Source organism: Phoca vitulina, unplaced genomic scaffold (assembly GCF_004348235.1).
Source record: "Phoca vitulina isolate PV1807 unplaced genomic scaffold, GSC_HSeal_1.0 scaffold11, whole genome shotgun sequence".
NCBI classification, from domain to species: Eukaryota; Metazoa; Chordata; class Mammalia; order Carnivora; family Phocidae; genus Phoca; species Phoca vitulina.
The window spans coordinates 43,799,819-43,815,542 of NW_022589714.1; the positions used below are offsets into that span (position 1 = coordinate 43,799,819).

General features: G+C 38.8%; 1 protein-coding gene across 1 annotated transcript in view; it reads right to left on the minus strand.

Annotated features, from left to right (window-relative positions):
- DNAH8 (dynein axonemal heavy chain 8) overlaps positions 1-15,724 on the minus strand; it is a 369,397-nt gene that overhangs the window by 114,216 nt on the left and 239,457 nt on the right. Inside the window, exons 59-68 of the mRNA XM_032410111.1 lie at positions 15,442-15,606; positions 14,095-14,321; positions 12,253-12,371; positions 9,839-9,942; positions 8,629-8,805; positions 6,694-6,861; positions 5,748-5,963; positions 2,701-2,838; positions 1,331-1,458; positions 129-300 (exon numbers count right to left, since the gene is read on the minus strand). Of these exons, the coding sequence (XP_032266002.1) occupies positions 129-300; positions 1,331-1,458; positions 2,701-2,838; positions 5,748-5,963; positions 6,694-6,861; positions 8,629-8,805; positions 9,839-9,942; positions 12,253-12,371; positions 14,095-14,321; positions 15,442-15,606 (1,614 nt within the window). The remainder of the gene's footprint in view (positions 1-128; positions 301-1,330; positions 1,459-2,700; positions 2,839-5,747; positions 5,964-6,693; positions 6,862-8,628; positions 8,806-9,838; positions 9,943-12,252; positions 12,372-14,094; positions 14,322-15,441; positions 15,607-15,724) is intronic.

A 15,724-nucleotide genomic window follows, 5' to 3' on the forward strand; every position in this document is an offset into this window, starting at 1 on the left:
TTAATTCTTAAGTATTTTCAAAACAATCTTTTTAATTAAATGAAAAAAGAAAAAAAAATAGGTGAACTGTGATTTCTTAGTAAGTAAGGCTGGAATTCAAATAATATTATGAAGAAAGTGACACTCACTGTTGGAGGATCCACCAACATTGAAATAAGATTCAGGTTTTCCGTGAAAGGAATCTTCCGAGCTCTCAGCTCTATCTCCCACTGATCTTTAAGCAAATAGTTCCTAAATATCTGATTGAAAGGACCAAGGTAGGAAAGGAATCCGGTGCACAGCAGAATATCACCCACGAGTCTGTGGGGACACAAGACAACGTGAGTCAGCTAACACATTCACCCTCTCCCATTAATGAGTCCGAAAGGCCATAGGGCAGCTTTGTTTTCTTATCAGGCAAAATCCTTCTCTGCTCCCTCCTTAACACATGGTAAACAGACATGGAGAGACCATGCAAAAGGGAGCCCCCAAACCCAAATGGTGGTAGGAGGGGCCACATTTGGGGTAGGCCAAGGAGCAAGAGGGAGACTGCTTCCTTGAAGCCTGCAGGTCCAGAGACTTGACTCCTAGGAAGGACAGTATCCTTTTCCCATGCCATGCCCTGGTCCTGTTAGACTCAGTCCTGATTAAACTGTTTTCTTCTCCCCCTCTGGCTCTCCCTCTCCTCCTCCCACTTCTTGCTATTCTCTACTCCTTTCTCATTCCCCTCTCTTCCAGTTTTCTGAGGACACCAATAGACACTACCACAAGACGGCCTTGTAGTTAGAGGAAACCCCTGATCCACACGTCCAAAATCACTGAGGTGAAGAATACAGAACTGGAGAAAGTATCTAGACAGTTTTGGCAAATGCAAACAATATCAGAAGCACTCTTGGGGCGCCTGGGTGGCTCAGTCAGTTATCGTCTGACTCTTGACTTCAGCTCAGGTCATGATTACAGGGTCATGAGATCAAGCCCCGCATCCGGCTCCACATTGGGCATGGAGCCTGCTTAAGATTTCCTCTCCCTCTCCCCGTGCCCCTGCCTCCCCCCAGCAACCAAAAACAAAAACAAAAAAAGCAACAACAGAAAAAGAAGGACTCTTGTACTGAAAACCTACGTTGCTGAACCAAACTTGAGATTAAAAATATTTCACAACCTTTTAATCCCTCTCCGTTTTACTGAGAGTGGGTAACCTCAGCTGTAAGATTCAGAAATGGATATACAGAAATGAAGAAGCAAAGTGCTTCACTAGAGAGATGTATTTTATTTTCTCTCATGTCACAAAGAGGTGGCGTTTAGGGTGATGACTAAGAAGGAAAGCAATTATAACAAAGGCCAAAATTTATACCTATTAATCTGAGCTTTGAACTCTTTGCTTTGCTGAGTCCATCGGATCTTTTCTCCACTCAGCCCATCGATGAGGGTGGAAGCTGCCTGCATCTTTTTCCGGCACATATCCGCATCATTTACCAAATCCTACATTCGTAAAGGGAGAATATCCCAAAGAACTTTTTTAAGTGCTTAATCAAACATCCATTGTATTCATACATAAAAACATAGGGAGGAATTTCTTAATTTGCAAAATAAATATAGTCTAAAAAAGCAATGTGAGTGAAATTTTACCTATTAAATTCTGGTAATTGATTCATAATAGAGTTATTTTACCTTACAAAATTTCAAGGAAAGAGATTTTGTGAGAGAGAATCCAAATCACATAAATTAATATAGTATTTCTATTCCATGTTTTCAAAACAGAATCAAATCAATAAAATATACCATTTTAGGTCTTGGACTTAAAAATTCTGAGTTCTTGGAAGTTTACAAAGTGATTTTTTTTTCCCCAGAAAAATTCTACACAACAGCAATGTGCTGCAGCCAACTTGTATCAACTCACCAGAGCCAACTGTTACATTTTTAGAAGACTTGCCGGCTGGTGTTGAACACAGACATTATTAAAAATTAAATTATATAAACTTACAATTACATAAACTACATTAAGAGCAAAGGTAATAGATAATCAAAACTCATCACCTCCTAACTATTTACTACATTTTTGAATTATCTGTGAGCTTGAGGTTAAGTCCACTGTACCTGCACGGTGGCGTACAGCAGTGTGGAGTATGTAACAGTGCTATGGATACAACAGTACAGGATACAATAGTGCCCTGCTGTGCGCCTGTTTCCGAATCTGTGCTCAGCGCCAGCACGTTGGAAGCTTAGAACTGACAGTGGTGGGAGGACCTACATCACAGAAATCAGCAAACAGTGCAAATCAAGGCTTTTTTTTCCCCCCGGGCCCCTCCCGCCCAGATCCTATTGTTACCAGACTACCACTGCTTACAACCTATCCCACGAGGTTGTAGGTTGTATTAGGATCCCCGTTTGACAGATGAAGCTCCATCAGTTGCCTCCAACCGCCTAATGAGTTAAGTGCCTGCACTGGATCTCAAACCCAGTTTTCTAACCTCCAAATGAGGACCCTTTGGGTATGATATCCCAGCTTACTCTTACCAAAAATGATTATTAAAAACACACAGAAAGACCTTAGAGTGTCAAAAACCCCAAACAGGGATTGGACAAACGGTGATCCCAAACACTGAAGGACAGTCAGGTAAATTTTTTTTTTTGTCACCAACATTTACCTGATTTCTAAATACAACACACACTTGTGGACAATTTTAACACCTCATTTCTGCAACTTTATAGATTTAATCTCACCATTTTCTCATTCATGGCTGCGTCAAATTTTGCTTGTACTTTATCCAGCTCGCCTTGTTTCTCATCGAGCAGAGCCTGTGCCTTCCCCAGCTCAGCATTAGCAACTGCCAGACGGCCCTCCTGCTTGGCCAGGTTAGCCTTAAAAAGGAAGAAGAGGTCACTGCATGGAGTGGTAGTAGGTCTGCAAAATATTTTTGGTTTTAATTGGTAAATAATAACACGAATTGCACAATTTTTGCCCAAGATGGTATTTAGAGGCTTAAGTGTGTTCAGCTGGGGAAGCAAAGAGTGTTGGAGATATTCCATTAAAGTTCTATTTTTTCATTTTTCTTTTTTTAAGTAGGCTTCACGACCCACGTGGAGCCCAGGCTCGATCTCACAACCCTGAGATCAAGACCTGAGTTGAGATCAAGAGCCAGACACTTAACGGACTGAGCCTCCCAGGTACCCCTCTCTTTTTTCAATTATTAATGTTCAATATAGAAAACATGGGGAAAATGCAGCAATGCATAGAAAGGATAACAGAAATAACCTGTGATTTTACCCAGAGAGAGTCTGAGTATTGTGTTAAGAAGGTGATAACCGGCATTTTCCAAGTCTTTTCTTTTTCACTTAATATAGTGTAATCATTTCCCCTTAAACATGTCCTTAAACACTTTTTCATGAGTATTAGTAATATGGCTGCATAATATCACACTATTTGGATGTATCATAATTTACCTAACTTTTGCCCTACTTTTAGACATCCCCCCCATTTTAAATTATTATAAATAAAGCTATTGGGCATGCAAAATCTGGGGTTGTTTCCTTCATAAAGATTTTTTGAAGTGAAATAACTGTAATGGTAGATTTTTCATCTTTTTCTAAGTCCTAGAGCATGGACTTAAAAATTATCTATTTCTTAGAAATGACCTGTTTCTTAGAAATTTAAAAGAATCAGTAAAGTAAAGCAGCCCTAAAGCCTCCTGGAGTAGAAGTTTTTTGATAACATTCTCATTTTCTTTCTCAATATTTAATTTATTTAAATTTAGCCCTTTTTTGCAGGAAATATTAATTTAACTAGTATTAATATTATTGTTATTAAATTTAAATTTTGTAATATATTTACATATACCTTTAAAATTTTCTAATTATTTAAATCCACATATCTGTGATTATACATATTTTCTTCTTGATTATATTTTTCAAGAACATATCTTTTATATTTTGTTTTTGCAAAGCAACATTGTTCAATTCTGCTACTTTTCTCTAATTTTTAATGTTATTTTTGTTAGCTCTCTTCCACTTTCCTTAAGTTTTGTGTGTATGTGTATTTATAAGTGAGTATGTACTGGAGTCTTTAGTTTAATTAATTTAAGAGCTAAGAACGTGCCATTGGGCCACATCACAAAAGCTTTGGTAACTAACTTTTGTCATCATTTCCTAAAAAGAAATTATTGGCTTTTTTTTTTTTAATGCAAACTTTCTAATTTTATTGCTTATAATCAGAGAATGAGACCTCAGCAATTTCTGATTTTGGTAACTGAATCAAGATCTTCTTTTATCGTTGAATATGATCAATTTTTGTAAATGTTCCTCAGTCACTAGAAGTAATTTCATATTCTTTGTTCATATTCAAGAAAGTTCAATGCAGCTATTCAACCTTAAAAATGATACAGTGTAAAATCTCTATATAATTATTAGTTTATGCCACTAAAGACTAGCTACATAATTTGCAGGGCTAAGTACAAAATTAAAAATGTGGAGTCCATTATTAAAAAATTATTAAGAACTTCAAGAGAGTGACAGCAGCCCATTAAGCCAAGCATGGACCCTTCTAAACTCAGGGTCCTGTGTGAACAGGTCACACACCCATAAAAACCAGCCCTGCACAATCTCAAATTACTATTGTTTTTGTTAATTTCCACTTAAAATATTAATGCATTTTGCTTTTTGTAATTTGATAATATTTTATTTATTTCAAAAGCATTATTACAGTTAAGTCTCACTGTGGATCATAATTTTTAGTAAAAATTAACTCTGTTCTTCGAGTGCATTTTTTCTTAAATTCTATATCCCTTGGTATCTTTTGGTTTGAGTGGATTCCTACATTTTCTCATCATTTCCCTTTATTAAAATTTTCTTATTTTTAACATATTTTCTGTTTTTCTCCGAGTTACCTATGCGCAGTTTTAAAAGGCAGCCATTTCTATAGGGTTTATTACGACAACCAGCAGCCCCCTGCCCACCAGCTCATCATTTTCCATTCCACAGAGCAACCACTTTCAACTCTTTTAGCTTTATGGGGGGGGTGGGGGTGGCACAGGAGGGTAGCGTACGTCTGGGTGGCATATTTTATGAATCCTTTGCACTCCGAATGCCGTTCGGTTCCCTCAGACCTGAAGAACAGCCTGGAGCGGCATAAACGGTGTGCGTGCGCATGCGCGTAAGCATGCATGCGCGCACCTACCACTCAGTACTTAAATCGCATCCTTAAGAATGTCTTTTTGTTCCTTTATACGTGAAGGGCAGCTTGGCCAGTTATTGCATTCTTGGGCCACAGCAATGTCCTCAATACTCTGCACATATTTTTCCATTACATTCTAATATATAGGGTTGCAGGAAGTCTGTGCCATCCTGATTTCTCTTCTGCAACCTTTTTTGATTTTGTTTGTTTGATCATTTGTTTCTTAAATGCATATAAGGTTTTTTTCCCTATCTTTCAAATTTAAAACATTTCTGGGTATTGAGTTTAATTTTTATAAACTTTGTTGGGAATCAACAATTCAATCTCTTTAAACTTTAAAGAAATGGCAGGTTTTCCTTTATGACAGCTTAATTATTACTGGCAATGAAGTCATTTCCTGTTTAAGTTAACAAGTTGGTTTCGATTTCTTGTCTGCGATGCCAAGAAACACTAAGCAGATGTAAAGAAAATGAGAAATGCGAGAGGACATGAAGAAAATTAAAAATTTAGTCAAAATTATGCTTTGTCTTTTCATAGCAGTAATACTGGTGATGGATTTTATTAAACATTGATCTCCTAGGAGAAGGAGGGAAACTCTTACCTTCAGAGGTAACACTTCTCTATTGATACCATAAAATGTTGCCATAGCAAGGGTCCAAGACAGCAGACCAGCCACATTCCCACAGACTTTTTTGGCATTTTCCAAAGAATAATCATCCATGTTAAAATATGGCTGCAGCAACTCAACAGTCTCTTCATTTATAGTATCCTTGGGGAACTGCTGAAGGCTCCACAGGAACCCTGTTGCACTCATCAACTGAAAAATAGCACTACAACCTGTAAGTTCTGGGAGAAAATAAATACTTTCTTTCTGAGTTAGTATATAATTCTAAATTGAATTTTTTCAAAGTAACAATTGATATACTCTTAAACATACAAATCAAGACTATGACAATAGACAACCTAAATCTGTAAGTTGCAAATTGACTTCCCATCACCATGGTGAAAAAGTAAAGAAGAAAAGATATGTAAGTATCCTGTCCAGTGTGTGCATTTGAATGCCACTAACCACACAAGCTCCCTTTTGGAGACTGGGTTGGGGTGACATCAAGAGTGTGCCAAGGGGTGCCTGGGTGGCTCAGTCAGTTAAGCGTCTGCCTTCGGCTCAGGTCACAATCCCAGGATCATGGGATCGAGCCTCACGTCGGGCTCCCTGCTCAGTATGGAGCCTGCTTCTCCCTCTCCCTCTGCCACTACCCTGTGCTTGTGCTCTCTCCTTCTCTCTCAATGTCAAATAAATAAATAAAATCTTAAAAAAAAAAAAAAGTGTGCCAATACCAGCCTCTGGTTTTAGACACTTTTCACAAAAAGAAACCATTGGGCTTTAAAATCTTTCCCTACTTACACTTTGGGAGATGCAATCTAAGAAAAACTCTTCAGTACACAATTATCAATTACTGCCTGCCAGCTTGTGTGGTCTATATTGAAGGTCCTGGGCTGGGGGCACCTGATGCACCTTATAGGACTTGCAAAGATTTTTTACTTACTTTTAATGACTCTCCCCAGGAAGGCTTGCAGCAAGGTTTTTCTGGATCCATAGTGACTAGGTCAATTTTCTTTTGAAATAGTAGTAGGACACAGTCCATGATTCTCATAATAAGATGCGGGGGCTTTGCAAGTTTCCTGACTGTGGCGATATCATTTGGTTTGATAGTCTGTATTTGGGATTAGGAATCGATATATTTTTTGGTGAGTAGTATTAATAATCATATGGAAATCTAATGCTCTTAAACAATGAAAGTAGAAAACTTTAAAATGTATTTTCTCCCCATCCCCTGACATTATCTCCTTAAGGGTTTGTATTCCAAGATTTTTGCATAATGGTTCTTTCATTGTTATCTTGGGATTTCTATTCGTTTTTACTCTTTTTTCTCCTGTTGCCCTCAACTAATTGCTATAGAATATCACTACCATTCATTGCCCACTACTCCAAGCCTCTGTTGGCAACAAGCCTCATTGATCGGTAACATTCAGATAACTTGTATCTTCAAAGCACATACTCTATGTGTGGTATGAAAAGAGGAGCAAGGTTCTGAATATCAGAAACCTCACGTTCAGTATTCTTTTGAGGGCTGCCCTATCTACAGAAGGGGGAGAAATTCAAAGGAGAAAAGAGAAATTATTATAACATATGACTCACAAAAATATTTTTCAAAGTTTCTATCTGTCACCTGAGTTTGGAATAAGATGTTAGCTGATATTTAAGGCAAGAAAGATTGGAACATAACATGATCAATAAAATCCCCTAAGACTCGTTTGTTCAGTGCTTTCTCTTTCTTGTATATTATTATAGGACTCATAAAGGGAGTGGGGGTGGAGAATGTGTCCTGATCATTGTCACAATTTTATTAAATGATTATCATAAATCTAGTCATTCAACAAATACAGACATCCTCCCATTTAAAAGAAAGAAAGAAAGAAAGAAAGAAAGAAAGAAAGAAAGAAAGAAAGAAAATAAAGAAAAATTGCCCTGTCCTCATAATCTTCCAAGGAAGAAAAAGAAAGCACAATTACCCTAAACTAGAATTGTCATCATGTTAGAAGCAGAGGGGTGACAGGAAACACAAGGGAGAGCCAGAAGAGCTAAAACCTTCCTGGAAGGGATGAGCCTGGTCCTGGAGAATGACTCTTATTAGGCAATGAAGGTTAGGGAAAGCATTCCTGGCAGAGGGAGAGACACATTTAAACAGACCATGATTCTTCCAGAAGCCTATGGGTGTTTCTGCATGGCTGGACCATACTGTGTGTAGAGACAGAATGACGGAAGGGCTCAAGGGATAGATAGGAGCCCAGTTATCAGTTTCAACAGCAGCACTGATATTCACTGAGTACTTTCTGTGTGCCCAGCAAACTGTATTCATTACTTTTAATGCTTACATTGATCCTTCAAGGATCAATGAGCAATTATAATACCCACAGGGATCCAAAAAAATGGAGTAAATTTACTCCAGATCATCTATTTAAGGAGTGGTTGTTGCCAGAGGCAACTGTAGGCTGCCTCCAGCTGTGGATGCCTAACCGCGGACCTTATCCTAAGAGCCCCCCAGAACCCACGAGAAGATTTTTAAAGGGCACATAATGTAATCTGGAGGATATGCTTTGGAGGAACTGGGAAGGCTCTCTATATAATCTGAATCCCTTACGCTATTGTTCAGGCCGTGAATCACTCGCATTATTTCTCAGCTCTCCTGGAAGGCAGATTTATGGAACGAAACTAGTAAGTTATAAGAACTGAAGACTTAAAAAAATTAGAACTTAGAATATTGAATCAACAGAAACATTTGTCTTCAGACTCAGAGATTATTAATCACATTAGAATTCCATTCAGTTTTCAGATTCTAGAAGTTGCCCAGTGAATTTCACGGAACGACCCACGGAATGGGCTGGGACTGCTGTTGAGAGGGGTAACAGCGCACGCTCACATTCAGGGCTGCCTCTGCTTCTTCAAGGGCGGGTTTGGCCGCCTCCAGCTTGGTCTCAGCTTTTACTTTCTCACTGTCGATTTCATCCACAATTTTTTGGGCTTTGTCTTTCACCTCCTGCACTTCGTTTTTCACTTTGGCTGAAGCCTGAGCACTTACTGTGACTTCTGCCAGTACCTGTTAAATTGAGGGAACACATGAAGGCAAATAGGTAGCTTTTGAGCAAAATTCACAGATTTGAGCAGTGAGATTATTCGCTATAAGATAAAACACAAATAAGAGCAAATTTATTCCCTATGTATATTTCATATATATTCCCTAAGGTGTAATACACCTAAAGGTATTAAAGTAACTCCTTTAAGCAGTTCCTTGAAATCTTCTATGTCGTAAGCTTTCCTGAGGCTTACAAATATATAAATATAATACATATTATATTTATATATACAGAATATATACATAAACATTTTAAACTTTCAGGAAAATGGTATTTCCACTCTATGTAATTTCTAGAAAATTAACACGGTTCAAGTATGTGTAATGGAATAAGGTCAGAAACCATATCAATGCCCATGTAATGAAAATAAAATAGGTCATGTTTGTTGAGTGTCTACCATACAGTGGGACCATGCTAAGACCCTGTCCTATGCTATCTCTCTCATTTCAGTAACTGGCTACGGGTTGGGATGTAGGTATCCACTCTTAACCAACTCAGTGAGTGGAAGCTGAAAGCAGTCACAGATGGGCAAGTTCACAGATCAAGGAGCAGCATACATATATCCCTATCAACTTGGGAGGAGGATTTTTTTTTTTTTTAACTCCACCAACAATTCCTCTTAGTTTTTTCCCTCCTCGACACAAACTTCAGATGAGACTTGGGCCATTCTAGAGACTCAGAGCATGCAGGGACCTCAAAGAGAAGACCAAATATAACTTAGGGAGAGGCAAACATTTCACAGACAGATGAGAGAGAACAAAAGATACAGACCCAGAGAAGAAAGAATAGTCTTAGACCAGGTAGGGGAGATAATAATTTAGGTGTCTATTGGTATAAGTCAAACAAAAATACCTAATTGTCATTGTGAACAGTATCTCACTAGAAATAGTCTATGGGTTTATACATTATTTATTTTTCATAACATTTTTAAACAATGCTTTTTAAAACGTGGAATACTATTCCTCCCCACTAGTTATACAGTAAATGCCAACTCACTTCATCTGCTTTTACGGAAGCCACCGCCAACTCCTTCTCCTTTACTGCAAGATCCTGAGAGAGCTTAGCCACAGATTCGCTCGCCTCCATAAGCTTATCAAGACCTTTACAAACACACACACATACACGTTTGCTTAGTATCTGAACATCTCTTCATCCAATATTTGCTCAGGATTTACTACTTCTAAGGCATTGAACCAATATTATTAACAAGCACCAGATATTTATTTATGGACAAATACATATATATGAGGAGCATCGATACTGACCATATCTCTGAGGGTTTCTGCAGCAGGGGGAAGAACACCAACTAGCTAAATTTAAGGGAAGGTCACAATGCCATACTGAGTAAGATTAACTGAGTCAGGAAACTTATGTGACAAACTTAGTGCTCTCCTTGGCTTTGCAAACATCATTTTTAATGATGTAAATATCTTTTTTTTTTTTGCCTTTGAATCACACTGCAGCTGGGACAAATGAACAGATAATACAGTCATAGTCATGTGGTTCTCTTTGCTATGCAAATGAAAACAGCTGCTAACACCTGTGCTGCTGGCTCTGTGACTCTCAGCACCACAGAGCACAATAACTGGTTAACAGGATTTTCTCACATTCCAGCTGAGTTCTAGACAGTGGTGTGTCGGTGACTGTTTAGCATCCGAGTCTCTTGGGGGAGAAGGGGCAACACCCATCTGTATGTTTCCCAATTTCCATGGTGTCAGTATTCTCACCAGGGCTGATTTGAAGTTACCAAGAGACTCCCAGTAGCACACCATTCATTATATGTCTACCATACTGATAGAATAGAAATAAATAACCTCAAGAACATTAATAGCAGTAAAATAGAGTAAAAATAACTAAGATGTGATGAATGTTGAGTATTCTTGCCTTTTTCTTTTTTTTAAGGTTTTATTTATTTATTTGACGGAGAGAGAGAAGGAGAGAGCACAAGCAAGGGGGTAGTGGCAGAGGGAGAGGGAGAAGCAGGCTCCACACTGAGCAGGCTGATTCAGGGCTCCAGCCTGATTCGGGGCTCCATCCCAGGACCCCGAGATCATGACCTGAGCTGAAGGCAGACCCTTAACCGACTGAGCCACCCAGGTGCCCCTGTCCTTGCCTTTTTCAAATATAATTTACTTAATTGTAAGTTTATAGGATTTAATTTTTAATTAAGGATGTGCTTAATAACCAGATCATAAAATTCCTACGAATTAACAATCAACTCTAGAGCCTACAAGTAGCTCCAGCCCACCACTGATTATAGAGTATCATATGGAAAGCTACAAGAAGGTGAGCCATGAGAAAAACAGAGGACGGTTTCTTCCACAGTGTTTCCATTACTATAACTGCACAGACCTTGGAGCTCAGTTATGCTATGGGATCACATTTTTTGCAGAAGAAGTTTTGGGGGGTGGGATTTTTGCACTTCTTTTTGGACTGTTTGGGCCATAATGCTTTCTGGACATATAATTGTTCCAATTTATACTTTTTCTGCTTACATGTATTGGACATAGAAATCCATTGTTCAGGTAAACTACCTCTTTCAGTTTTGATTTGTCTATTTTTCCTTTTCTTTTGTTAGAAATTTGAGAAGCATTAACATGGCAAAGTTTATGCAAGTGAAGGCAAATTGATTATAATGAAACCAAAAACTGAAATCACGGTCAGTTCCCAAGAGCTGGATTTTCTCCACCTGCAGTTAGCAGCTCAGTGACTATGGGGATTCCTGGCCCAACAGCCTGGACCCAGAATTGGAGGGGCAGGGAAAAAATAGTTCCAGAGAGGAAACAGGCTACCTCCTTTTTTAGATTTTCTTCTACCTGGAAGCTTCTTCTTTTTTTTTTTTTTTTTTTAAGATTTTATTTATTTATTTGAGAGAAAGAGAGAGCGAGTGAGAGAGCACAAGCAGGGCGAGCAGCAGAGGGAGAGGGAGAAGAAGGCTCCCCACTGAGCATAGAGCCCAATGTGGGGCTTGATCCCAGGACCCCAAGATCATGACCTGATCTGAAGGTAGATACTTAACCAACTGAGCCACCCAGGCACCCCTGCCTGGAAGCTTCTTAACAGGTAAAAGACCCTAACAGCATCCCTCAAAATAATCTATTACTAACAGTAAAGTCAGTATTTTGCTTTTAAACACAATATCCACCAGTGTGGATTCCTATCAAAAAGCCCTTAAAAGATTCGATTCTCCAGGCACATGTGTGACTCAGTCGGTTAAGTGGCTGCCTTCGGCCCAGGTCATGATCTCAGGGTCTGGGGATCGAGCCCCACATGGGGTTCCCTGCTAAGTGGGGAGTCTGCTTCTCCCTCTCCTCCCAGCTTGTGCTCTCTCTCGCTATCTCTCTCTCTCTCTCAAATGCATAAATAAAATCTTAAATAAATAAATAAATAAAAGATTCCATTCTGCTTACCAATATTCATACGTTCAGCTTGTTCATTGATATGTTTCACCTTTTCAGTATAAATGTTTTTATAACCATTTATAAATGAGAGATAAGACTTGGGAGTCACGTGTGCTCTTCGGCGGTATCTGAAAGTAGAATGTAAAAATGATCTTTATCTCTATCATTCTGATGTATTCCTGGAAAGCATCCTACAGATGCTCTTCCCACTGTGGAATCAGTGTAATTCTGAGGGTGATTCACTAGCCAGAGGGCAGGATTTGTGAATGGTTTTCCTAGAGGTGAGGTGGAAAGAACACTAAATATCTGGTGTTTTGACCTTTTGAGGTGTCTTTGACTCAACCCCTATCCCACTCCAGGCTTCTGTTTCCTCATCTGGAAAACTAAGAAAAAAATCATTGCCGTACACCTGCCAGCATTTTGGGGGGGGGGGGATATATATATATATATATATATATATATATATGGCATATGTAAACACACTTTGTAAACTTTAAGGTTCTATACAAATAGAACAAATAGGTTTATAGGTTATATTTGTATACAAATATACAAATAGGTTCTATACCAGATCTCCTTGAAATCATGGCAGCCACACTTGATTCACATGTTCAACTGACTACGGTTGTAGTACAGTAATCCTATTTAACAGTAGAATTAAATAAAAGGAATAATTTTATGCAGGAGAAACTCGAGTCAAAGAAGAGCTCCTCACATACTATAAAATCATTTTACCTTTTAATTAATTTTTCATTTATGGAGTTGTGAAGATTTTTAACATTAAAGAAAAATTTTAAGGACTCGGGCATTTACGTGACTAGCACTTAAGCATTTGATAAGTATCACATTCAGAATAAACTTCTCCAACCTAAAAGGATATGAAAATTTTGGAAAATATACCAAATTTTTCAAAAATAAAGACACAGGTTTTCGTAGTTGTAAGAAGGTAAAACTTCCCATGGATGACAGTGACAGAAGGAGTTCAAGTTAAATGGAAGGAAAATCTTGCTAACCGTAAGAATACACATGGATCCACCAAGAGGATCTGGAAGGTTATCTAGAACTATTTAAGAGGAGGGGGTTCCTGGGCATAGTTTTCAGTATAGAAAAGGGTCCAGGATAAACATACTTTTGTGAGATAGGAACCCCCTGAAAAATCCATGAAAGTGTTACTCAGACTCTCCAGGTGGAAAAACTCTTTCTGGCAGGTTCAGTGCCCCCAGAAGCCCAAAGATTATGTTGGTCCACCTTTATTCCCGTCTGTCAAATGTACACAGTGACTATCATGATTTGGGAGGGGGAGAAGTTGTATTTTTGAACTGTTGACAACAGTTTTCACATGTGAACACCATTGCTACTTTTAGCCACTGGACTCGCTTACAGTCAATTAAAATTATTTGCCGTGAAAACATTGCTAAGACTAAGAGCTGCAAATACAAAACCTAAATGTCCCTTAACATAAGGCAAGAGTGAAACTTTAAAACAGTGTACTTCCTTAATCAAAATAAACAATGCATTTGAATAAGAAACGAATTTTAAACAGTTTATCATGAATTAGTCAAGTCATTTGCCAAAAAAAAAAGAAATTAAGCAAATGAAATAAAGTGATTCATTAAGCATCTGTTCCTTTGAGGCCTGGAGGGAAAGAGGTACTTAAGTACAGACACTAGTTCATTTTAAAGTCTCATTGATTTATCATTATTTCAATACATCATCACTAGTAAATCAAGGCCAGAAAAAAAGTCTAAGTGCAGCTGGGACTCTGTACCCAATGGATCTGATTGCTGCATGGAATTCCTCTCCGGAGTGAACCCTGGGGTTGCAGCCACAGCCTTAGGGAAAGCCACTCACCGTTGGAAGTAATTTTCACAGCTCTCGGAAACCATGTCATGGAAGAGGCCCATTGTTTCTACGACTTGTCGTTTAGTGTCACTGGAGCAGACAATACTATAGCCTGAAAGGAAATAGGAGGCCACCGCAATCAAGGCCTCCTTTGGCCAGCGACTAAACCAGTCCATGGTGCAACCTGATATCAAGCCAGGAAACTTCAAAGAACGGGCTCGGAACTTCTCACCAACCTGTTGACAGCGAAGTTGGAAAGTGTCAGACACACACAAGGGTTATAATAAATCGGCTCGAGAGAGGTTTAGGCATTCTGAGCCAATGGTGTGACATCACAATTAAAAAAAAAAATCTTGGGCTGCATTAATGTATCAGTGAAATGTTTAGATGAAGGGGGTAGTATTTCCACACTCTTCCCTGCCCTAAGACTACATTTGCATCATGGGGTTGGATTCTAAAAGCTACCTTAAAGGGGAAAGGGACACACTAGAACTCTTCTAGAGAGAGATGACCAGCACAGTGAAAAGCCTGGATACGAGGACAAGTGAGAGTAGCAGAAGGGGTGGGAGGTGTTTGGTCTACAAAGGAAACAACTTTGGGAATCTGCAAAAACTTTCTCTAAATATCTGAGGAGCGGTATGGAGGGCAGGGAGGGATCGGATTCATTTTACAAGCCGAAACAGAATCACAGGGGAAAAAAAAAAGAGAGACAAAATTCAATTCATTCCATAGAAGACGTCTCTGGGAATTAGATGGTCTAAAAATTAAGTAGGTTGGCTTGTAAGTTAGTGAGACCCGCAGAGCAGAGCTGCCCAATACAACCGTGAGTTCTATATCTGTGCTGTCCAGTATGGTGGCCACAAGCCACTCATAGCTACTGAGCACTTGAAATGGAGCTAATGGGACTGAGGAATTGAATTTTTATTTTTACTTCATTTTAACTAATCAAAATTTAAATGGGCATACATGTCTAATAGCTACTATACTGGATAATACAGTGAGCTAGGGATATTCAGACCTACATCAGGGACATTCTAGACGGTATGTTGATATTGGAGGAAGAGCTGGACAAGACTACATCACCAAATCCCTTACAATTCGAGTAATCTGTATCTCTAGGCAATTAATGGAAGTTGTAGGCTATGCAATAATTTCTAATAAAATGGACATTTTAAATGATTACACTTTGGTATGAGATTGCCTGCCTCCAGGGGAGATTGGTGGTAGTAAAGTGTTAATTTCAATTCAGTGTGACAAATGTTAATTTCTGAGCAAATCATCTCATCAGAGAAGGTAAACTATTAAGTACGTTTCAATAAGTAACTCTTCCCACATAAATACAAAGCAACAACTCACTGGAGAGAAGCAGAGAACAACATGCAAGTTCTTCCTTGATCTTGAAATGAAGTACTCATACAGATTATCAAAGGTAGGAGGGTGGCGAGGCAGCTCCTTTTTCATCACCGATATCAGACCTTGGGTGATTTCATCCATCTCATCTCGTGCAAACAGATTGGAGATCTTTGAGAAACAGACAAGACTTGTACTTTACAAGTTCCCCACACTAATTCACTGCCAAAACCTCGTCCTTTCTCCCCCCGACATGTCATCTTTTTTTGTATTTTCTTTCTGCACCTCC